Source organism: Thamnophis elegans, chromosome 4, assembly GCF_009769535.1.
Source record: "Thamnophis elegans isolate rThaEle1 chromosome 4, rThaEle1.pri, whole genome shotgun sequence".
In the NCBI taxonomy this organism is placed as follows: Eukaryota; Metazoa; Chordata; class Lepidosauria; order Squamata; family Colubridae; genus Thamnophis; species Thamnophis elegans.
In genome coordinates this window covers 54059205-54083516 of record NC_045544.1, presented here as the reverse complement: position 1 = coordinate 54083516, position 24312 = coordinate 54059205, and the positions used below count along the sequence as shown (strand labels likewise).

Below are 24312 nucleotides of genomic sequence, written 5' to 3'. Positions count from 1 at the left end.
CAGATGCCGGTACTACAATTATATAGAAATTACACACCCAAGAAATCACAACACAAGAATGAATTATTTGAATTTTATTTAATCCATGAAAATCTACCTTAAAAACAACATAGAAAATCAAAATATAACCCAATACAATCAATTAGAAGAAACTGCAAAAGCTTGGAGTTGAGGCACAAGCTAAGATTTGCAGCGTTGTCTGAAGTATTTTAGAGGCCAAAGCAACACACTGTATCAAAGCAGTTATCTGTGAATGGAGACATGCTCCCTGCACCACGACCAAAAATGATTTGGGTGCCTTGTTTTTTGTTTTGAGACCATCAGTTGGAAGAAGAATGACTGGTTAGATGATTTATGTCCTTAACATTGCTTAGAAAGGCCATAGTATCTTAAAAAAAGTTCCCAAATTAAGCACTTGTTCCTCAACTTCTAGTCAGTAACTATTTACATTGTTATTACCAGATTTTATTTAAATGTTTAACTTTACACAACTATTAACAATCTTAGAGCTATAAAGGGAGATATAAGTCCAGGATTACATAGGTCATGCCACCACTGTATTTGCATTATTATTTCACTTGCTGCAGCTTTCACAATATGGCTTTCCATAAACAGATTATAGTTTGCTTAAATAATTGGTTTCCCATTAGCTGTTAAAATGGTGCTATAAATTAAAGTGGCACTTAAAACAAATCTTATTTTGAAGTGGGCTATACATAATAAACATTTCCTAATCAAGTGAATCACATAAAGAAACTTGATCAGGCAAGAGTGAATTCCAGAAATAGGGGTAAGGATAGATCAGGTTCTTAAACTGTAATTTCAGATGATCTATTGAAAAGATTACCATAAACACCAGGAATAAAGGCAGATGAGTCACATTGCTGGCTCTGCCTCTTCTTTTAGATGACGTAGAGGCCTCTTGCTCTCCAAGAAAAATCCATACATTTGCCTGAAGAAAAAATGCTAAATAGCAATTGACTTGTATATAGGGACTGTAGTTTTATATTTTATTTTTATTGAATTAAATAGAACTATATTCTTAATAATAAATAAATTTGTGTAATCTATACTATCAACTTCAAAAAAGAATCTTCTAAGGGAACTATAGTTTAATTTGTTCATTGGCTTTCACAAAGATAAATTAACTTTATGAAAGGCAGCAAGGTTTTATTTAATAAAAGAACTAATGAAGTAGAAAGTGTCTTGCACCCAGAACAAACTTGTAGCTGGGGAAAATGATGTTATAATAAAGTACTGCAAATGCTAACTAATTTGGGGACAGTTATTATTGAACATTCAAGCACCTAAATAGAATATCTAATTGAGAGAGCCACAAGCCCTCCTTGTTTCCATTTTCAAGTAAATTAAATTTTCTTACCTATTCTATCACACTAAGGCATTGTGAACAATTCAGAGGTCTAGAAGCAAATATGTTTGTGTAATCTATACAATTAATTTTTCAGGTAAACCTGTAGGTTTAATTATTCATTGGTTTTGAAAGATAAATTAACTTTATGAAATAGCATTCAACTGGAGTGAACAAATTGTTTCATTATGCTCTTCTATCATGTGTAAGAAATAGCACATAACAACATATGCAAGTTTTCATTGTTTAGATTTGAAAAAAGTACATAAACTGGAATGAAGAAGCTACTTTTTGTTTGGACATAGTGAATAGACTGACAATTTAAAATATTTTCATGAGGTCAGTGTGATGGAGAAAAGATCAGATTTTTCCATTACTCAAAAGAAATGTAGAAGCAAGAAATCAAATTGAATTCTCTAGTGGGATACTATTTGGTAAATTCATTATCGCCATTCTGGCCGGAGGAAGAAAACTACTCACTGCTGACATGGCCACTTCTTCCTTTTGGCGCCACTTATAGTTTCTGGTGAGGAGGCAGGACTTATTATCCTTGTGTCTTCCTCATTATATATTAAAACTGAAAAGGTGCAAACATTTCCTATTATACCAAAATAATGATCTTTGGGGTACCTGGATTCCACTGGGTTTTGTATCACCAAAACATAAAGATTGAATTAAACATGCTTAACAGAAACAGCATTTGATAATTTAAAAGAAATTGTTATATCTGATATAAACAGATCGAGTATATGACTTTTTCTTTTAAAAAAGCAGATACCTACTCACCATAGTCTAAGTGATTTTTCTTTTCTACAAAAGATGTAACATCTCTCACTATTAACTGCACAAAACAGACCAACTGCAATGTCACAATGCATGTACAGGATTGCATATTATTATTTGTCATATTTGCCTTTTATAGCCAAGCTATTCCAGATATAATGTAGAATTGTATGAAACACTTGCCATTCCATATTTTAGCTGAATAAAAGTAGTAGTATTAGCCAAAAGTTATCGTAAGTTAGAAAATGTGCATAGTGACCACTAGATGGTGCAGTCATATTAATGATCTTTCTGTTTTATTCCTCATTGTGCAGCTCTTAACAGTACGCATCTATAGTTTCCTGGGTACATGTCAAATAAAATATAATACAGGTAGGACAATGAGTCTGCTGGGGGCCTTGGAAAAAGCTCATTTAGATAGATATGAAGACTACAAAATGCAATTTAATTTGACTGGCTATACAACTTGGTGACTTGAAAGTCAAATTCTGAAAGAAGAATATTTAATGATTATTCAGTTGCTGAGCATTTGAAGCCTGCCCATTTTGTAAGTGCATCTCATATTATGAGTTGCATTGAACAAAATTGAGTGTATTTACTCCAGGCATCCTAAATATTCATATAATGCATTTATTCTGAATATGAATGCAAATATAAATGTAAGCCAAATATACTTATTTAAATTACTTTAAAGAAATCACAGTGTATTTCACTATTCATGAAGTATGAATTAGATTTACAATTTACTAACAGATCAAGAGAAGGTGCATTGTTTGGCAATGACCTTTCTGAAATCAATAGCAAATATATCATAAAACATTTATTCTCACATTCCTCCAAGCAAATGGGAAACCAATGTTAAGTTGGTTGGAACCATCGATAGTTAGTGGTGGGTCATTCATAATACTTCTTGGCCCAAACAAGTGAAATAATTTTCTTTCAATCTTTTACATAGAAAGAAGAGGTTAACATAAATACACAAAGAATTACAATCCAGTTTGAGAAGCATTGGTAGAAAGAGAATCTCACATGATGCCAACTTCTTTTCCAGATTAAGAGACTGACATCATTTGAACAGAAAAACTTCCTGCCCCCATTCAATAACCCACCCCAATCTCTTCATCAACAACAAAAATAAAAGTAAAAGAATATTGTGAAAGGAAGTATTCACAATCAAAATTAAAGGAGGTGGCTCAAGCTCCTGATGGTAGCTCAGGATTGTCAGGTGACTTTGTCAGAAAAACATCTGAAAGCACAGACATGTTCTCACAGCAAAATCATTGGTCTTCAGCCAGTTTAAGCAGAATCCATCCTTTTCTGCTACCTTCTTTGGGTACTGGTCCCTCCAAATGTAAGAAGCAGTCTTCAACAATCTTCAACAGAACTGTTGGAACAAAACAAAAAAAACCCCAAGAATGCCTTACAATCAGAACATTTAACTAGTAATTTACATATTAGCAAATCACAATATGTTAACAATAAGGACAAGATTAATTGTACTTTTGCCAATTTCTGTCTAGCACAAGGGCCTGCAATCTTAAACATTCAAAGAACCATTTGGACCAGTTTCCCACCGAAAACAATACCAGGAAAACACAAAACCTGGGTGGGCATGGCCAACTTGATGTCACTCACTCCCACCCAGACACATGAACACCCTCCCCCCAGCCATACCTTCATATATTTTGTGGTTCCCAATGTTTTCTATGGGAAATGTGTGTGTGTGTCTTTCTCTCATTCTCCCACTCATCTTTCTCTTTCCCTCTTTCTCCCTCTCCTCCCTCATCTTTCTTCCTCTCCCTCCCTTTCATCTTTCTACCCGGTCATCCCTCTCTCTCATCTTCTTTCCCCCTCTCCCTCCTCATCTTTCTCCCCCCTTCTCACATCTCTCATCTTCTTTCTCCCTTTCTCCCACCCTCTCCTCCCTCCCTTTCTCCCTCTCATCTTTCTCCCTCTCCCTCCCTCTCATCTCTCATCTTTCTCTCATCTTTCTCCCTCCCCCCTTTCTCCCTCTCATTTTCTCCCTCTCCCTCCCTTTCTCTCTCATTTCTCCCTCCCTCCCTCTCATCTTTCTCCCTCTCGCCTCTTTCTTCCTCTCATCTCTCATATTTCTCTCATCTTTCTCCCTCCCTCCCTTTCTCCCTCTCTCCGTTTCCCATCCTTCCCCCCTCTCTCCCTCCAGCTCTTTCATTTCTCTCTCCCATTTCTCTATTTCCTCTCATTCTCTCCATTTTCTCATTTCTTTCTCTCTTTTTCTCCCCTTTCCTTTCCCTTATTTCTTTCTCTCTCACACACGCGGGATATCCTCTCTCAAGCAGGATATCCTCCTGTGCTGGCATCTTGGCAGTGGGGACAGCGACTCCTCCACTTGCTGCCGCCACTAGGCAGTGAGATGAGTAGCTAGCTGCACAGTGCAGGAGAGCTGGAGCTCTTCCCTCTTTGCTACTCCTCCCCATTCCTGAGCTGACATGAAAGGGACCGCGACTGGCACTGAGCTGCCTGCAAAGGATGTGGAATTGCAAAAAGTAGCCGGTCACAGGCAGTGCTAGGGGTGCTTCAGCTGCACAGATCTGTGGAGAGGCTTACACGTTCTTGGGGTGGAGAGCAAGCCACATGACCACGTCAGCAGGGAGCCTCAGGAGAGGAGTCAAAGAGCTGCATGAGGCTCTGGAGCCACGGACTGCCAACACCCAGTCTATCAGTACTGTTCAAAGCTACCAGATGCACATAAACTGGAGATGGAAGTCTTGGCCAGACAAGAGACAGAGAACCTATGTATGACCATACAAAACTAGTTCCCATTTTGCCCAGATAACATCGTTACTCAAGAGAGCTGCACTGTTTGCCTGTGGTCAAAGTGCAGTGGAGAGTGTTGGTTGTCAACATTAAACCTTAAATGGCTTGCAGAAGGAAAAGGTTTGGAGACTTGAAGGTTTTATATTATGAGAAAATGTTTGTGATTGAATTGAGATAGCAATTACTCAATGCAACAAGGTGAATGATTATAAATAATGTGTTATGGATGTGTAATCTTTAATACATGCCTGGAATATAAATCTTTTAGAATTCATTGGGATTGAAGTGGCTAATTACCGAGTAACAACAAAGTAGTCTAAAAGCTTACAATTTAAAAGATGAATACATATTTTTAAGAGTCTCAGCACATTCTTCAATAAGGAGACAAGCTATTATTTGTAAATGAAGGGTGCATCTATTTCTCAACCATTCCTTTCCTCCTGCTCCTCTTCTACTGTTAGATGGAAGCAATTCATATAGTCCACTTCCATGTTTGTGCTTCAAGCATTCTCGTTACATGTGTGCTTTTTTAAAAATATATTTTTATTATTTTTATATTTAAAACAATGCAGTACCTTCGAAGTCAAAGTGACATGTGTGCTTAATTTCAAATGTTTGAAGAGAATGCTGTAATTGGGACTCTTGCCAGTAAGGCTGATAACCTAGTCCACACATTCTGTAACTTACTAACATCTAAGAAACTGTAATGTGAAAATCTCCAGTGGCCAAAACTTTGATAGGTGATGGTGGTCAATATTTAGACTGCAACTTGGAAAGAAATGTATGTAACAGATATAAGAACATATATCACCAAGACTGTTGAATAAACTAACAAAAGCAGTTCACAGATTGGCAATAATTGTATTATAATGAAAGACAAAGGACTGAGTTTGGGTAAATCTAGTAGAAAATTATGGATGTCAAGTGACACCAATGGATGAATGGAAATAAGGCAGGAAAGTAAACAAAATGCAGTGGAGGCACCTGGAGATCCAAGTATAAATATGATATTATTTGATGAAAAAGAAGTCACAATTACTGTAAGAGTCTTGAAAATTTTTAAGATTGCAGGTGCAGATGGTGTTAACATCGTATGGCTGCTGTAAAGAAAACACACTAGAAAAATAAAGTAGAGTTATGGAAATCAGATAACCACAGCGTGAAAAACATCCAATCTAATATCTAGTCTGGAAGGCCTTCAGGGATGGTGAAATTAACGGCCATGCAACACATTTGGGAAACAAGTTGGGAAAAACTATGCTGAAGTCTTCCTCCTCAACTAACTCCGTGGCAAATCTTATTTACTGAAATTAGAACAAGTCCCTCAAGCATATCTTAGGCATTTATTTCTTCCCCATTTTAAATCATTTATTTTTTTTAGTATAAATTATTTAGCTATTATGCATTGTTTTCAAAACCAGAAGTATATAAATATATTGTGTTTTATCTTGTTGATAAGATCTGAAAATATCTAATTATTGCTTATTTAAACTACAGATGAATTGTTTTAGTTAAACACTTACATGTTTAAGTGTAAGAATTTTCTTACACCTCAGAATTTTCCGAGTTTTGTCTGAAGCTGAGGACTGTCACCAGATGTGGTATCTTCCTCTTAGGCATCTCAGGAAATTCTGTTGATTGGCTGTAATCTTCTTTTCTCTTCCTCGGAGTCTGATGTTCTATTAAGTTTTCTTGGTTTTCGTCTATAAGCCCAACTTCTAAATCTTTTCTTGTTGATTGTTCTGTTTCAAGAGAGCCTACTGGATGATCACCTGAGACAATACTTCCTAGCATGATGTTTGAGTCTCTGTTGAAACAACTACATCCGCTTTTAATTCAGGCTTTGAATCATATTGCTTACTTTCTGTTTTGCTTACATTCTCTTTCACAGTTTCAAGATCAGCATCTGTCTTTCTGGAATTCCAGTTTTCTCTATCTTCAGATACTATAGAACATGAAGGCATTTCTTTTGCTACTTTAACGGCTTCTTCTGTGTCTGCATTTACAGTTGTTGGCTGAATTTCATGATTTTTCTCTTCTGCCAGAGAAACTTGCTGACGAACTTGTAAAACTTCCTGAATTCCAAATTCATTTAAACCCGTTAGACACAATTCACTCTTCTGCATTAAAGGAGAAGTGGCCTCTTGCGATTGTTGAAATTGAGTGACTGCACTCATTTTCTGCACAATTTTGTAACTCTCAAACTCTATTGTTTCAGCCTGAACATATTTTGGAAATTCAGTAGGGGTCAGGAATGGTTCTGAAGTCATCACCTTTTGCTCAGCTTCTTCAGAGATGAAGATGTTAGCAGCTCCATGTCTGGAGGAGATTGAGATGTACATGACTGGAGTGAATCTTCTCTGGTGCATCTTTCTGCTGATTCTTCTGCAAATTCAGCAGAAGATATTTCTTCTGAAGTCATCATAACCTTTTTCTCAGTTTCTATTTCTGATGAAGATTTTGGCAGGTCTATTTCTGGAGTGGATCCAGATGTACTCATTTGGAGTGCACCATCTCTAGTGCTTTTTCCTTCTGATTCTTCTGAAAAGTCAGTACAGGGGATGCCCTCTGAAGTCATAATCTTTTCGTCAGTTTCTACTTCTGATGAAGATTTTGGCAGCTCTATTTCTGGAGTGGATCCAGATATATCCATCTGGAGTGCGCTTTCTCTAGTGCATTTTCCTTCTGATTCTGGAAATTCAGTAGAGGGGATGCATTCTGAAGTCATCACCTTTTCCTCAGTTTCCTCTTCAGATAAAGATTTTGGCTGCTCCATTTCTGGAGGAGATCCAGATGCACCTGTCTGGAGTGCTCCTTCTGTGGTACATCTTCCTTCTGATTCTTCTGGGAATTCAGTAGAGGGGATGCCTTCGGAAGTCATCTCCTTTTCTTCAGTTTGTTCTTCAGATGAAAATTTTGGCTGCTCCATTTCTGGAGAAAATCCAGATGCACCTGTCTGGAGTGTTCCTTCTGTGGTGCATCTTCCTTCTGATTCTTCTGGGAATTCAGTAGAGGGGATGCCTTCGGAAGTCATCTCCTTTTCTTCAGTTTGTTCTTCAGATGAAAATTTTGGCAGCGCCATTTCTGGGAGAAAATCCAGATGCACCTGTCTGGAGTGTTCCTTCTGTGGTGCATCTTCCTTCTGATTCTTCTGGGAATTCAGTAGAGGGGATGCCTTCGGAAGTCATCTCCTTTTCTTCAGTTTGTTCTTCAGATGAAAATTTTGGCTGCTCCATTTCTGGAGAAAATCCAGATGCACCTGTCTGGAGTGTTCCTTCTGTGGTGCATCTTCCTTCTGATTCTTCTGGGAATTCAGTACAGGGATGCCTTTGGAAGTCATCTCCTTTTCTTCAGTTTGTTCTTCAGATGAAAATTTTGGCTGCTCCATTTCTGGAGGAGATCCAGATGCACCTGTCTGGAGTGCTCCTTCTGTGGTGCATCTTCCTTCTGATTCTTCTGGGAATTCAGTAGAGGGGATGCCTTCGGAAGGCATCTCCATTTCTTTGGTTTGTTCTTCAGATGAAAATTTTGGCACTTCCATTTCTGGAGGGGATCCAGATGCATCTGTCTGCAGTGCATCTTCTCTGGTGCATTTCCCTGGTGATTCTTCTAGCACTGAATCTATTTTCTCTGAAAATGCCATTTTATCAGGGTACAGAATTAGAGCTTCACTCTTTCTGCTTTGAAAGAGCACATGCGACTCCTGTTTAAACTGAGCAACTGCATTCTGGATTATATCTGCACAAGTTATAAGCCCGAGACTCTATGTTTCAGGTAGAAACATCTTCAGAAATTCAGTAAAGGGAATTCTTTCTGAAGTTATCACCCTCTTCCTCAGTTTCTTTATCAGCTGAAGATGTTGGCACTCCTTTTCTAAAGGGATCCAGATGTACTGTTTGGAACACACTTTCTCTGGTGCATCTTCCTAATGCTTCTTCTAGCATTGAATCTATTTTTTCTGAAAATGACACTGCATCAGTATCAGGGTACATAACTAGAACATCACATTTCTGCTTTGAAAGAGCCATGGACTCTTGTTGAAATTGAACAACTGCATTCTGGATTATTATCTGCACAATTTTGTAAGCCTGAGATTCTACTTCCTCAAACTCAACACTTTTTGGAAATTCAGCAGAGGGGATTCTTTCTGAAGCCATCATCACCTTTTCCTCAGTTTCTTCATCAACTGAAGATGTAGGCAACCTCCATTTCTGGAGGGGATCCAGATGCACCTGTCTGGAATGCATCTTCTCTGGTGGATTTCCCTGGTGATTCTTCTAGCGCTGGATCTATTTTCTCTGAAAATGTCATTGCATCAAGATCATGACATAGAACTGCAGTTTCACTCTTCTGCTTTGAAAGAGCCATGGACTCTTGTTGAAGTTGAGCAACTGCATTCTGGATTATTATCTGTGCAATTTTGTAAGCCCGAGATTCTGTGGTTTCAGGTTGAACTTCTTTGGAAATTCAGTAGAGGGATTCCTTCCGAAGTCATCACATTTTCCTCAGTTTCTTTCATCAGCTGAAGATGTTGGCACCTCCATTTCTGGATGTAATCCAGATGAACCTATCTGGAGTACACTTTCTCTGGTGCATCTTCCTGCTGATTCTTCTAGCACTGAACCTGTTTTCTCTGAAATGCCACTTTATCAGGGTCAGGATACAGAACTGCAGTTTCTCTTTTCTGCTTGGAAAGAGTCATGGACTCGGGTTGAAATTGGGCAAGTGCATACTGGATTATTATCTGCAGCAATTTTGTAAGCCTGAGACTCTATGTTTTCAGGCTGAAACACCTTTTGGAAAGTCAGTATATGTTGAGACTCCTTCTGAAGTCATCACCTTTTGCTCAGCTTCTTCCTGGGCTGAAGAAATTGGCAGATCCATTTCTGGAGGGGATCCACATGTACCAGTCTGGAGTGAATCTTCTCTGGTGCATCTTCCTTTGATTCTTCTGGAAATTCAGCAGAGGGTATTCCTTCCGATGTCAGCATCACATTTTCCTCAGTTTCTTCTTCTGAAGATTTTGGCAGCTCTATTTCTGGAGGGGAGTCAGATGTACTTATCTGGAGTGCACTGTCTCTGGTGCATTTCTCTAGTGATTCTTCTAGTGCCAAATCTATTTCTTCTGAAAATGCCACTGCATCAGTACCAGAATACATAACTAATGTTTCACTCTTCTGCTTTGAAAAAGCCATGGGCTCTTGCTGAAATTGAGCAACTGCACTCATTTCCTGCTCAACTTTTAAACTCTGAGATTCAATGTTTCAGGCTGAACATCTTTTGGAAATTCAGTAGAGGGGATTCCTTCTAAAATTATCACCTTTTGCTCAGCTTCTTCAACAGGTGAAGATGTTGGCAACTCCATTTCTGGTTGTAATCCAGATGAAGCTGCCTGGAGTACACTTTCTCTGCTGCATATTCCTGCTGATTCTTCTAGCACTGAACCTGTTTTCTCTGAAAATGCCACTTTATCAGGATCAGGATACAGAACTGCAGTTTCTCTTTTCTGCTTTGAAAGAGCCATGGACTCATGTTGAAATTGGGCAAGTGCATACTGGATTATATCTGCGCAATTTGTAAGCCTGAGACTCTGTGGTTTCAGCTGAACACCTTTTGGAAAGTCAGTAGATGTTGAGACTCCTTCTGAAGTCATCACCTTTGCTCAGCTTCTTCTTCTGATGAGGATGGTAGCAGCTCCATTTCTGAAGGGGATACAGATGTACCCATCTGGAGCGCACATCTCTGATGCATCTTCCTGCGATTCTTCTAGTACTGAATCTGTTTTCTCAGAAAATGCCACTTTATCAAGATGAAGGTCCAAAACTGCAGTCTCACTCTCCTTCTTTAAAAGAGGCACAGACTCTTGCTGTAATTGACCAACTGCATTCTCAATTATTATCTGTGCAATTTTGTAAGCCTGAGACTCTATAGTTTCAGGTGCTGAACATCTTTTGGAAAGTCAGATGATGTTAAGACTCCTCCTGAAGTTATCACCTTTTGCTCTAATTTCTTCATCAGATGGAGATTTGGGCAGCTCCATTTCTGGAGGCGATCCAGATGCACCCATCTGGAGTGCAGCTTCTCTGGTGCATATTCCTGCTGATTTTTTCAAGCACTGAATTTATTGTCTCTGAAATGCCTTTGTGTCCAGATCAGGACACAGAACTGCCATTTCACTCTTCTGCTTTAAAAGAGCCACGGACTCTTGTTGAAACTGAGCACCTGCTTTCTGAATTATTATCTGCACAATTTTGTAAGCCTGAGATACTGTTGTTTGAGGTTGAAGTTCTTTTGGTAATTCAACAAAGGGGATTCCTTCTGAGGTCATCACCTTTTCTTCACTTTCTTCATCAGATGAAGATTTTTGGCGCCTCCATTTCTGGATGGGATCCAAATGCACCCATCTGAAGTGCACCTTCTCTGGTGTATCTTCCTGCTGATTCTTCTAGCAACAAATTTATTTGCTCACAAAATGCCGGTTTATCAGAATACAGAATTGCAGTTTCACTCTTCTGCTTTGAAAGAACCATGAACTCTTGCTGAAATTGGGCAACTGCACTCTGGATTATTATCTGAACAATTTTGTAAGCCCGAGACTCTATTGTTTCAAGCTGAACATCTTTTGGAAATTCAGTAGAGGAGATTCCTTCTGAAATCATCAGCTTTTCCTCAGTTTCTTCTTTAGTTGACAATGGCTGAACAATTACTTCTGTCAGACTCGCATTAATTCCCTTTTCATCAGACAATTTAATTCTTTCAGCAACAATTTGCAACATTACCTGTGTTTGTTTATTTAATTCTACCAGGGCTTGTTCATTTTCATCGATCTCCTGTACTGGTGTAGCTATTTCTGTAGTATCAGGAGACTCAGTTAACCTTGAAACTGCTGAAATCATTTCAGTTGTCTCTTCAGCACAAGACATTTCAGTGTTTCTTTAGCACAAGACACTTCAGTTATCTCTTCAATGATTGAAGCTGCTTCCCTAGCTGTAACTGCTCCGAGGTAACTCCAGATCACCGATTATACTATCACCACTAATATCCTTTCTTATTTGTGGCACAAGTTTAGTAACCGCCGCCATTTCTTCAACAATTCCAGTTCCAGAAATCTGCTCAGATTGTTCCTCATCATCATTGACATGTTCAGTGGACATGGTCACAGCAGCTGGTATCCAAGATGGTGATCTTCTTCAATACTTATAATTGCTCTCTTCACCTTCTAGCACTGAGACAGCAACTGCATGAACTAATCCCTCAGCGACCTGCTTGTGTTATTGATGTACTTTCTACTTTCTATATTTTGACTTGGAATTTCCTTATCCAGATCATCTTGCTCTGCATGTTGAGCTTCACATTTCTCTTGCTCAGCAGCATCATACTCTGATAAGGAACCACAGCTGGAACATCAAAGTCCTCCTCATTGTTCCTGCCATTTCTTCTCCAGCTTCTAGAACAGGAGCATGCTCTGGTATTCCCATCAGACTTTTTCTTCCTACGACCAGGCATTATTTTTTAAATGAAACCCAGGATTCTTCTTTTTCAGTATCCCCATCTAAGGTAGCTGTTCTAAACTTGGAATTGTGATGGGTTCATCATTTTTATCTTCCATCCTTGTTTTAGATTTTCTTCTTGGGAGTTACTAGTCTTTTAAAAGATTCCCATGTTGAAATTCCTCTGCTTCAGATGGGCTTCCTGCTTGTTCTGGCGAAGAACTTCCTTGTCCTTGATCACTTTCATGTGAGTAGTAAAGATGGTATCATGTACTGCTTCTTATTTGGTGCACTCTCATCTAATTTTTGTTCATCTTGAGCAAGTTTTGGTCCAGCTTCTTCATCAGAAGATGAAGATTTTCGGCTTCTTCTCTTTGATGAGCCTACACAGATTAAAGCTTCCCATGATACAGAAGTATCAACTTTTTCTTGGGCTCATCTGCACTTTTTTCTATTTTTTGTTCCTCACCATTTCTTTAATATCTTCCTGTTCATCGTTAGGTACACTTTCGATTGTCTTATCAAGCTCTTCTTCTCTGTCACCTTCAGAAAGTCTCCTAACCCGTTTCTTAGGAGTCACCATTTTTAAAAGATGCCCAAGGTGTAACACTCTCTCTTTTCTTTTCTGCATCTGAAGGAAACCCTTCTTCAGATTCAGGAACCTGTGCAGCATCGGAGGACTTTTCTATGGATTCTGTTATTTCTTCAGGAGAAGAAGCAGAACTCTCCCCCCTTGGGTCATCTGGACTTTCTGCAGTATCAGACGACTGCTGTGCTTCTTCTGCTTGCTTCCTCTGGTTTAGCTTCTTTCTTTCCTTTATGTTTCTTTCTTGACAATTTCTTTAAGCCAGGACCCGTGAAAAGCTTTTCAAAGGGCTGCCTTGCATCTTGGCTTTTTCTTGAGATGACAGCAATTCTACCTCACTTGTTATTATGCCTTCTGGAGGTTTGCCTGCTGCTGCATCAAGACTGCTTGGATCGGTTGGATGAAGTGTTCCTTTGCTATTTCAAGAACTGTTTCTGTGACTTTTAACTGTTCAACGGTGGGCTGTTCTTTCTGAAAGTCATCATTTGTTTCCACTAGCTGTTCAAGAACTAGTTGTTCTTTTTTAGTTATTTGGGGTTCTTCTTCTGTCACAACCGCTCTAACATCAATATTTATCTCTCTAGGTTTTTCATCAAAAATCTCTGTGGCCAGAGGAGCCCTTGGTTCTGATTTTTCTTCGATTATTTCAAAAGGTTCCTCAGGCTTTTCTATTGCTACTGGAGACAGTGAATCCAGTTGGTTTATTTTTCTTCAAATACTTCATTTATCAGTTCTATTTTTGATTCATGCAATGCAATAATACTTTGCTCTTTGCCCATTAGACTTTTTTGTGCTTGTTCCCATTTTTTCTTGGACTCCAAGTCAGTCTCTCCTTCCAAGATTATATCCATTTCTTTATATTTTCATCCAGTTCTTCTGCTGGCGGTTGCTCCCTGGGAGTAGCAGCTTCTTTCAGATCGGTTTCTGATGAGAGTTTCCTCTTTTTCTCGCTTTCCATTTTTTCATCACTGTCTTCCAAAGAAATGTCTTTATTTATATTTTCAGTCGGTTCTTCTGCTGAAGGCTGCTCACTGGGAGTGGTAGCTTGTTTCAAGTCAGTTTCTGTTGAGCTTCGACCATTTTGTTTCTTCTTTTCTCTCTTCCTCACTTTCCATTTTTTCATCACTGGCTTGGCAAGAAACTTCTGTCCCATGTTTTCTGATGTCAGTTTTTCTTTTTCTAATTCTTCTTCAATAATTATTATTTCTGTTGACACTTCTTTCTCCATTCCTGTTCTTGTTTTTCTTTCTCAAATTGCACTTCTTCTCTAGATTTTCTGAAGCTTGTCCTTTTTCTAAACCCAGCCCAACTCTGACTAAAAAACTTCCTTAGAGGTGATTGCAGTTTCATTGTTTAATGGGCTCACCGGAGATTCTGGAGATTTAATCCCATTGTTTTTAATTTCTGCCTCTTTGCTTTCTGGTCAACAGGGGTTTCTGTTACTTTCTCAGAGGTGGTTTCTCGTTCCATCTCCTCAGCCTGAGTTTCTTCCACAATCTTGTCTACAGAGGCAGTTATTTCATTTTGTGTGGCTTCTCCCACTGTCCTCTGCCTTGAATGGTTTATCTCCAGCCACATCACCTGATCCCTTCTGCAACCTCTGTCTTTACATCCAATAGCTGAACAGGTTCAGCTTTCTCTGTTTTATCCTTCTTAACTGTAAAATTTGAATCCAACTATTTAAAAACCTTTTTAAATCCAACATCATTTGATGGAGATACACTAGGTTGATCTTCTTTTTCTTCTGATTCCAGCTGTTTATTAGCATCTTCTGTGTCTTTCTGTACCTCATCTTCATTTGACCTTGTCGTTTAATTCTGGTGGACTGGTCTTGATATTTTCAGTCAATTCCTCTTCCAGAATTAAATTTGCAGCGCTTGTTTCATCAACTGTAAACGATATTCAAAGATGATAAAAATTAGAATTATTATCATTAATTAATTTATTATATTACATTATATTACAGAAGTGTAATCATCCTTATTCTGTTAACCTATAAATTTCCTGGATGCAGGTTCTGATCATGTTGCAACTGTCTGTTGCAATGTACAAAAGTTAATGTAAAAGTGGATTAAGTCTCACTTTATTTTTGAAGTGATAAATTTTGTATTATAATAGGAAAAAACATCAATAGACATTAATCTCTAAGAACATTCCAATCCAGATTAGTTTTGTTTGCTTACCATTTTTTTCTTGAACGCTTATTACCTCATAATTTCCTTAGCTAAGTCTCATCCTTTCTAAGAAGTGAAATTCAATTATGTTTAAGACGTATAGTGCTCAGAACTAAGTTAGAAAGAGTTTTGTAATATAAATTGTCTTTGTCTAAAAAAGATTTTGAGAAAATCAGCTTCTTAACTGATTATATGTTTTAGGAGAAAAGGCAGGGTGTCAGTAATGGAACTTATAACCAAAATAGGGATATTTAGAAAGATGTTATATATATGTATGTGGGAAGTGCAAATAAAATTTTTGAAGAGTAGATAGATATTGGAAATATGGATAAACTACATTATTTTTCAAGATTTGACATAGCAATTCTTCATCATTCCAAATTTTAAGATATATTTAATGATTTTCATAGATTTTAATGTAAGCTATGTGTTATATTTATGCACCCTTCAAAAATGATTCAAATAAGAGCTTCAGAACTTGTGCAAGTAAGTCAACTCATGGTAGAATTTTAAAGGAATTAAAATGCTTCTTTTCAAACTTATATGGAAAAGATGGTGCTTTAACAAACAATAGAGAGGTGACTGTGCAAGGGTTGAAGTACTTCTTTCAAAACATTTTCAAAGAATGCACTGTCCTAGTGTGTAGGAATGGGCTCTATTTGTGTGTATAATGAGACTGTGAACTTGTGAAATGTTAGAAGCAAGCTACTGGCACAACTCATTTTTAACTCATTGTGTAGCTGTCCGAACGTGGATCAAATTGTAGTTTGACATACAATTTTTGAATGCCTACTATTGAACACATTATTAATATCTTGGAAATAGTATGCATTTTTGTCTGTGAAATCACCATAGTGTAATTGCAATATCATTCAGATTAAGCAGGAACATTTTAAATATATCAATTCAGTTTATTGTTTTTGTGTGTTTGTGTGTATGTGAATACATACACACACGTGTGTGTGTGTTTATATATATGTGTATGTCTATCTATCTATCTCTCTATCTCTCTATCTCTCTATCTATCTATCTATCTATCTATCATCTCTCTATCTATCAATCTATCTCTATACATACACACACACACACACACACACACACCCAGGGGTGGGTTCCGGCTGCTACTGCCGTTTCACTCAGGGACACACCACGTGGAGCGCTTCATACGCAGTACTAAAAAAATGCAGAAGCCAAAAACAAGATGGCAGCGCCTATGGTGCCGCCCGAGGGAACCGGTTCGGGGGTGTGGTAGGCCTGGGTCGCTGCTGGCTCCAGCGATCCAGGACGCCAAACTTACTATCGGTTTGACCGAACTGGTAGAAACCCACCTCCCTCCCATCCCTCCCTCCCTCCCTCTCTCTCTCTCTCTCCCTCCCTCTCTCTCTCTCTCTCTCATACACACACACACAGAGAGAGAAAGCATTCTAGAAATTAAATTATAACTGAATTGTTTAGCTTTATGTTAGATATATTTCCTCATGAACAAACATGAACAAGCCATAATAAATTTTTTGCAGTTGACTTTGGACCTAAGGCGGGACCTACATTCAAGATCAACAGTGTCTTAATCACTACATGCACCAAACTGTCTCTCTATCCCTGTATGGTATCTTTGAAATATTGTATGCATCCAGAGTAATAACAAAGGTCTTGTTCCAGCTCAGCTTTTACAGATCTTTTCAAGACACAAAGAACTAGATTGGCAAATCCAGTAACTGTTATAGGGTTAATAGCCAAGGCAGAAACAAGATCCAAAGCTTTACTCAAATTGTGCATGGATATGTCTATATAAAGGGAAATTTGCTTAAGAAATCTCACCTCCCCTTCTCTGCTTAATATGTTGTATATTTTCAAGGAATAATCAGGAAATTATATATGTGTAAGAATTTAAACATTCAAGCATAGTTTGAAGTTGAAAACATCACTTTTTAGTGAGCTGCTTTCTATTTAGAAATAATAGATTACAACATTAATGAGAATAGGATCTAAATACTGAAACACATTTCATATTTTAATCTGGTTCAGTCATCATGGATGAAAAAATGTGAAGCTATGCTTAGCCTCATATTCTCTTTTCCTTTTATACCCTGATTTCCCTATTTTGTGTTGGACACATCATTCCCATCCTCCAAATTGTTACCTTCATGGTGCAGAATGGAAAAGGGATTATCTGATGTCCTACTTCCCATCTCTTTTCAGCAACTCTTCTGTACATAAAAGGATTAAATCTGACACAGTCAAAGGCCACTTCCTTTTGGACTGTTCATGCTAATTAACCACAGCATTCTCCCAGTGGCTTTTTAAAGTTTGGTGCCTTTCAATAGAGATATATTAATATATATGAAATGTAAATTATTGATATTATGTGCTCTGCCCTTTTTATTTTGTCTGCTGTTCACCTTTCTGTCTCTTTCTCTGCTTTAACCATTTTTGCCCCTTTTGCCAGTTAACTGTTGATAAATTGCCGATACCTAATAAACAAACAGCAACCTAAATTTTGCCTAGCTGAATTGTGTGCTCCGTCTGATCTGAATAAATGGAAATGAATGGGGATGAGCTGGATGCAAACCTAAGTGGAAAATATCAATTTATTTATTGCTTTTATATTCTACTTCTATAGAAAAGCTCAAGGCTTCGAATAATAAAACTAATAGAAAAACCAGAATTATAATTAGACATAGTTAAACATAATTGAATTGGAACTAAAATACATTTTTAAAGAGACAACCAACTATTAGTATCATTGCAGCAGATACACAAGTTTAAATACCAATTGCTCACCTAAATAAAAGTGCCAGTAGGAGAAAAAAGAAAAAAGAAGCTTGATGGTCCTTGACAAAAGTTTCTAATTATGAATGCAGCTACTGAAAACTCATGGTGGTAGCATTAAGTAAAGGCACACTAAAAAGAAGCCCAGGAAGACTTATAAGAGAGAAAGAAAGAAAAGAAAGAAAACCAAATAGTAACCAGTGATGTCACTCTAGCAAGAGATCACATGCTTCATATAACAGATCTTAATTCCCAAGTTGGTCTTGTTTGGCCTAGGAAACAAACAAAGCAGATGAATGATGTCAGTTTGCAATATATTTCCAATGATACAGAGACAGAGTCTTCAAACAACTAAACCAACAGCTCTGTAAATGTACATTACCCAAATGAGTCCATAGGAATTAGTATTGATAAAAGGAGGTAGAATAACTCAGTTATAACAGCAAAGGTGTGGCCAAAGGCTGAATGTGGGATATGTTCACAAATTGCTCGTGTTCAAATTCCAAGTCAAGGTAAAGCAGAAGAAAGTCAGCCAGTGTCCATGGTATGATTTTGAACATATGTCCCTGCCATTTTCAAGGGGGACATCAAAAATTGTTTTGAAGTCCTGAATCTCCTTGATAAGGGAATCAGAGGAACTGTGCAATGAACTTAAGGAAGTTCTTAAGATGAATATGAAAAGAGGCTGCTAAAGACGTAGGAATAGAAAAACCAAATTGGACATAAGAACAAATAGTAGAAATTGTCATGAAGAGAAACCAAAGCCAAAAACACTCAAAGATCACAGGAAAGAACTTAAAAAGAATTTCAAACCTGTTAGTAACAGACAAGAAACAATATTGCCATGATATCTCAACAGCTATCACAGATGGAAAAGCATTGGTGGGGGAGGGGAATGAGGAAAGTTTTCCAAATTGATCTCTGAAGTAAAAGGTGGTCAACCACAAATAGTAGTATGCTAGTGGACATAATGGATAGATATTAAATCATTCAGAGAGGATAAAACAAAGGTAGGAGTATATGGCTTTAAAGGTAGGAGTCATTAGAGAAGTTAATATCTGACATACTTTAGAAGACATTCCGTATTTTTAGCACTAGAAAATGAAGCACTCCTGACATTAACAAACTGAAAGGCTAAAGAAATTGATGAATTTTTACAGAAATATATATCAGTAAAGATTCTGATCAAGCTATGCTTTAAATTGGAGAACATGCAGTGGCCAAAAGATTGGAAGGGTCCAATCTAAATAGCAATACAAAAAAGAGATTAACAGTATGTGAAGACTATTCTTAACTTTATATGCTAGCAAAATAATGTTTAGATATAGAGGTGTCACATATTTGCATATTATGACGACAATATTCTTTATAATTGTCAGATAACTGAGAGAGCCAGCTAATACCCTGATGACACAGATAAACCTCCAGCTGGTCTGAACAACTCTCTAAAAGAATTCAAATGACTAGCTGTCTGCAAGGAGTATACATCCTTCCATTCCCCCACCATTCAATCAGAGCTGAAGAAGTTTCTTGGATGAGAAGCAAAACATCTTCCAAAGAAAAAAACAGAAAGTCAGTTGCCTCTTGACTTTCATGGGACAATCAGACCTGGATGACTGAGAATCTCCATAGACAAATACTAAAAAGTAGTCACAGATTAAGAAGGCCTTCTTTCAATTATGACAACCAGAGGTGGTTCCTACCAGTTCGCAGCTATTCCGTAGAACCCAGTTGTCAAATCTACCGAACCGGTATAGAAGAGGTTCCAACAGTGGACCCGGAAAGCAGGCCACACCTACAGAAGAGGTTCCCAAAATTTTGAAACCCACCCTGATGACAACCACGTGAATTTGTGGAAATGTCCTCAAGAAAAAGGAAATCCCAAAGCATCCCATTGTCTTTGCAAGAGACCTACACAGGACACAAAATCATACCAAAACACCTGTATAGTTTGTCCTTATTTATTAAAAGTTTATTGAATGAAGCCGTATTGAAAGAAAATGAACACGATTTCACAACTGGAGGAATAAACCTGTAGTATGCTGCTGACACTACTCTGACAACTGAAAATGAACAGGATCTACAAATTCTAGTAATGAAAATCAAGGAACAACATGAATATAGCAAAAGAGCAAAATACAGTAACCAGCATTAGAACTGATAAATATTCAAGAGGTAGGCAAGATTCTGCCTATTAGGAATCAAGCAACAAGAAGAGGCACCAGAAGTCAAATCATATACACAGAATAACCCAGTCTCTATTTTAATATTTTACATTTTAATGTATATTTCTACAAAACTATATAAACAAATATCTACTGTACTTTATTAACAAAGTAACAACAGAGGGCAGCATTTCACTGTTAAACTTATTTTCATCTCCAAGAATTACAATATTATACTTTTTTCCCCATTGGTATGCATTTTTATACATTTCTTTCCTTTGAGAATGCACTTGCATTGTAATTCCCCCCCTTTTTTTTTCTGTTATTTTTAAATTAATTTTTAAAAAAACTCCCAGTATTTGAACCTGCTGTGAAATTGTTGGTTTAGGCCCTGGGAGATATTGCAGGTTGGGGTTGCAAATCACTGCAATAAAGCCAAGTATTGCAATAAAGGAACTTTGCACACACATTTTGGGGGAGGGGGAATTGGCATGGATAGTCTTGCTCAATGCAGGGTTGCCACAAACCTTCCATTTTGCGTAATAAAACGAGATACACCTCTACATAATCCTAGTTCTAATTAATAATGACAGTTATCTGGATAAATTAGAAAGTACTTAAACATTAAAAACAATTTAAAAGCAGAATGTGAGCATAAATCTAAATTCTAAACACATTAAAAAAAGACGCTAATCCAGTACAATTTAAAATCAAAACTAAAGAATTAGCTATTAGGCTTGGAGTCAAGCCTAAAATATGCCAGACATAAAGCAGGTACTTTACAAGCCTTTACAACTGAGGAGGATCCTCTAAACTAAGCTCTGGTCTCAGTCAAATACTTCATTCCAAGTCGAAGTGAATACAAGAAAAATAATCTTTTGGGAAGATGGGCAGCAAACAAATTTAATAAAGCAATAAAAATAAAAGGCAGTGGCTGTGAAGTGGGGGACAGATCTGAATCCAAACTGACAAATCACTTTTTTTTGCTCCACAAACACAAAAAGGAAATTGATGACAGGATCTACAGAAACAAACACTTGTTGAAAGCAAAACAACGCCCTACAGTTAAATCAAAACAGAAAGAAGCCTAATAGAAACACACACCATGCAAAGTAAATAAAACAGCTACTATGCCCACTTCAACCCTTCCCAGATAAAACATACACAGCACAGAAAACAAGCTCCAATACAAGCTCACCAGTTTATTATTTTCTTGTTTTCTCGACATACTGGGGGTATGGAAGCACCTATTGAGACCAGAGGCATTTTAGCCATGAGAAATTTTTTTTTTAAAGGAGCTGCAGGAACAGATTAAAACACTTAAGAATTTGAAATCTGCACCTATCAGATGCTCATCGCTCTGCCAACTCCATCATATAATAAACTATCATATGAAAGCATAAATTAATTCCCTCTCTGTATCTATTTTATAACTGCCTTTTAAGTTCCCAAGCTTTATCAAGAAAAATAATAATTTCAAAATACAAGAAGTCAATTATCAGCATTCTACCACAAAGATTTAAAATCATGTTAACTATGAAATAAAATCTAGGTTGTAGTCACCTAGTTGATGCTAGCTGGTTATCTGCAGTTTCCTCTAATTCAACATACATTTTTATACTTTAATGGCCCAACAAGTTTTGTTTTCTTATTTCCCTGGGCAAATGTTTTACTAGAAAAAGTCTGCAGCCTATACCATAATTTAATTTCATGTAATCATGTTATAAATGTTATAATCCTATTTCCCCCTCATTATTAAAACTTATTTCCAGTGTAAAATAAGTATCACATTATTATTACTAACATAATACTTACAAGTGTTATTCATATATTTGCTTGTGACAAACAGAAGAAGCTGAGGAAGGGTTTTTCTTCTGTAATCTTCCACTTTGTGCTTCTCTTAATACAAGAAGGCATTCTATTTCCTGTGACTGGAAGAAAGAACGAAATTCCCAGGCTTAAATAGCTAAATCTGAAACCCCCCTCTTGCGTTTGCAGTCAACCATATCAACATCTGGAGTTGGTTGACTTTTCCCTCCAAGGATTTGTTACATTGCCCTGGATTTTCTCCATGAATTCTCTGCATTCTGCATGCATCAGATACATGTCATACACACACCCAGTGTTCCATATTCCAAGCCTTCCATCCACTCAAACCTTCCAAGCATTTTTTAAAATAAAACTGAAGCTTATTTAATATTTAAGCATCTAAGGCCAAATGTGCTTTCTGTTTCATATTTAATCCCCTGTTGATCAGTGTTTGCTTAACCGTAAGTGAGAGCTGGCCACTGCTTTAAATATTGCTTTAAATTGACAGTGGTTTAAGAAACCCCTAACAATTCACGAAGTAATTCTATCTAATATTGCAACGCTTTTTATGTAGAAAGAAAATTATCCACTATCTCTGGATTCCATACAGCTACATTCAACTGGGCAAATTAAAAATGAACTTGGCCTATCTATTCTATTACAATTAGATTAGTACTGAGAATTAGATACAGTGAAGTTAACATTAAAGAGGTCTCCTTCAATTACCTGAAGGAGAATAGCCACAGGTTAAGATGACCCCCTTTCCTTTCTTCTGTTACTCATGTCTGAGTTAGTTAGGACACTCTTATTTAAATCCTAGTATTTGCCTATTTCCAGGTATATGCAAGGGTTTCATTTTCTTCTCCCTAGAGTTATTGAAATACCTGAAGTGTATCTCAAAGTGGTGTAACAATTGGAAAGAGAAGAGGGTACCAAATAAAACAGCCCCTAGTATGTGTGCAAATATTTCACAGTTTTATACTCTTCTCACAAGTCAGCTCAATCACATTCCCGGTTTATACAAACGTGCACACACACAAAGCCATTTAATTTATATTCAGTCAGAGCCTATATTATTCTGGTAAATTACAGAAAAAACCTGCACCACCATTTACAAGCTATAACCTACTATATTAGATTCTAACAAGCAATCTAAATGTACCTAGTCTGGGATTGGTCCCATAAACCATAACTAGAGAAAGTGGATACTTATTGCATACTTTCATATTCTTCTCCCTTATGTGTAAATTCCCTCCTTGGTTTTTAAATTGCTCTCATCATAGTTTGCTTTAATATTAGTAAAATAATCTATGATATAAGCCGCAGTATCAGTTAACGTTAATTTTTCAAACTTTTTTCATATATAAAGCGCACCGGGTTATAAGCCGCACTTTTTTTGCAACATTCATGACTTTGAAGGGCTGGCTTGCCACGTTTCCCGGAGCGCTTGGGCTCCTTCTCTGGGCAGAGTTGGAGCCTTTCCTCCTCCTCCTCCCAATGGAGGGGCGCCCTAAAAAAAAAAAAAAGAAAGGAGCCAAGCCGTTCCAGAGATGTGAAGGGAAGCTCCGGGCGAGAAAGCGGCTTTCAAAGCTCCGTTGAGCCCCGCGTGTGGATTTATTTATTATTTGCTCGGGGATCCGGATCCGGGCCACCTGTTCCTCCGGGGGCAGCCCAAGCCTTTGAGCGGGGAGCGGAGCTTTCTCCCGAAACGGCGCTTCTGCTCCCCTTTGGCACTTAGCTCTGGGAGAAAAAATGGAGCGTGACGGACTTTCCAGCGCGTATCAGAAGCTGATCCGGGAGAGCTGGCAGAAAGTGAGCAACAGCCCCCTGGAGCACAGCGTCGTCCGCGCGGAAGGCAATCCAGTCTTTATAAAGGAGCTGATCTCTTCTCTTCTCTCTCTCTCTTTCTTTCTCTCCCCCCCATCCTCTCTCTCCGGCTCTCCCTTTCATTCTGCTCCCCCCCACACCGTTTTGCTTACAAAGCAAGAACGATCAAGCGGCGGGGCGTAGAAAGCTTGAGGGGGGGAGAGAGAGAGAGACCACGGCCAATGTCGGCTGGCACAGCAACCGGATTTCTGGCTCCGAAGATGCTCTTACGGGCTGCCTCGTTCGCCGCCTCCACCCTGAGAGCTTGGTAAAAAAATAAGGGGGGGGAACTGTTTCATCCCTTCTGCAATACAGAGGCGGGGGGGCGCAGCAGGGGGGGAATCCTGCCGCTCCTAATCAACTAAGGTCTGGTGGCTTCCAAGCTTGCGTCCCCCCCTTCTATCTCTTTTCAGGCAGGTACCACCGGATCCATCAGCCCCTCCCCCCCCCCCCCCCCCCCCCAGCAGACCCCGTCCGGGAAAGACGGCAGAGAGGAAAAGAGAGA

General features: G+C 38.1%; 2 protein-coding genes across 2 annotated transcripts in view; both read right to left on the bottom strand.

Moving 5' to 3' along the window:
* Nucleotides 1–2448: 2448 nt before the first annotated feature.
* Nucleotides 2449–8740, bottom strand: LOC116507235 (cilia- and flagella-associated protein 251-like). The gene is made up of 2 exons (XM_032215246.1): nucleotides 6472–8740; nucleotides 2449–3536 (listed from the first exon to the last, which is right to left on the bottom strand). Exon 1 carries the CDS (start codon nucleotides 8028–8030, stop codon nucleotides 7218–7220), a length of 813 nt encoding a protein of 270 aa, XP_032071137.1. The 5' UTR covers nucleotides 8031–8740; the 3' UTR covers nucleotides 2449–3536; nucleotides 6472–7217.
* AKAP12 (A-kinase anchoring protein 12) overlaps nucleotides 6478–24312 on the bottom strand; it is a 61567-nt gene continuing 43732 nt past the window's right edge. The window contains 26 exon segments of the mRNA XM_032216016.1: nucleotides 6478–6785; nucleotides 7222–8099; nucleotides 8208–8711; nucleotides 9856–10085; nucleotides 11301–11904; nucleotides 11907–11946; nucleotides 11948–12206; nucleotides 12209–12334; nucleotides 12337–12378; nucleotides 12381–12512; nucleotides 12515–12581; nucleotides 12583–12626; nucleotides 12629–12717; nucleotides 12719–12860; nucleotides 12863–12913; nucleotides 12916–13025; nucleotides 13027–13223; nucleotides 13225–13307; nucleotides 13310–13432; nucleotides 13435–13732; nucleotides 13869–14251; nucleotides 14254–14362; nucleotides 14364–14443; nucleotides 14446–14570; nucleotides 14606–14823; nucleotides 14825–14913. Coding sequence (XP_032071907.1) covers nucleotides 6494–6785; nucleotides 7222–8099; nucleotides 8208–8711; nucleotides 9856–10085; nucleotides 11301–11904; nucleotides 11907–11946; nucleotides 11948–12206; nucleotides 12209–12334; nucleotides 12337–12378; nucleotides 12381–12512; nucleotides 12515–12581; nucleotides 12583–12626; nucleotides 12629–12717; nucleotides 12719–12860; nucleotides 12863–12913; nucleotides 12916–13025; nucleotides 13027–13223; nucleotides 13225–13307; nucleotides 13310–13432; nucleotides 13435–13732; nucleotides 13869–14251; nucleotides 14254–14362; nucleotides 14364–14443; nucleotides 14446–14570; nucleotides 14606–14823; nucleotides 14825–14913 — 5315 coding nt within the window. The 3' untranslated portion in view covers nucleotides 6478–6493.

Bases quoted from the DNA above. Each gene is read 5' to 3' on its own strand.
- LOC116507235 (XM_032215246.1), bottom strand. From the start codon at position 8,030: ATGGCGCTGCCAAAATTTTCATCTGAAGAACAAACTGAAGAAAAGGAG.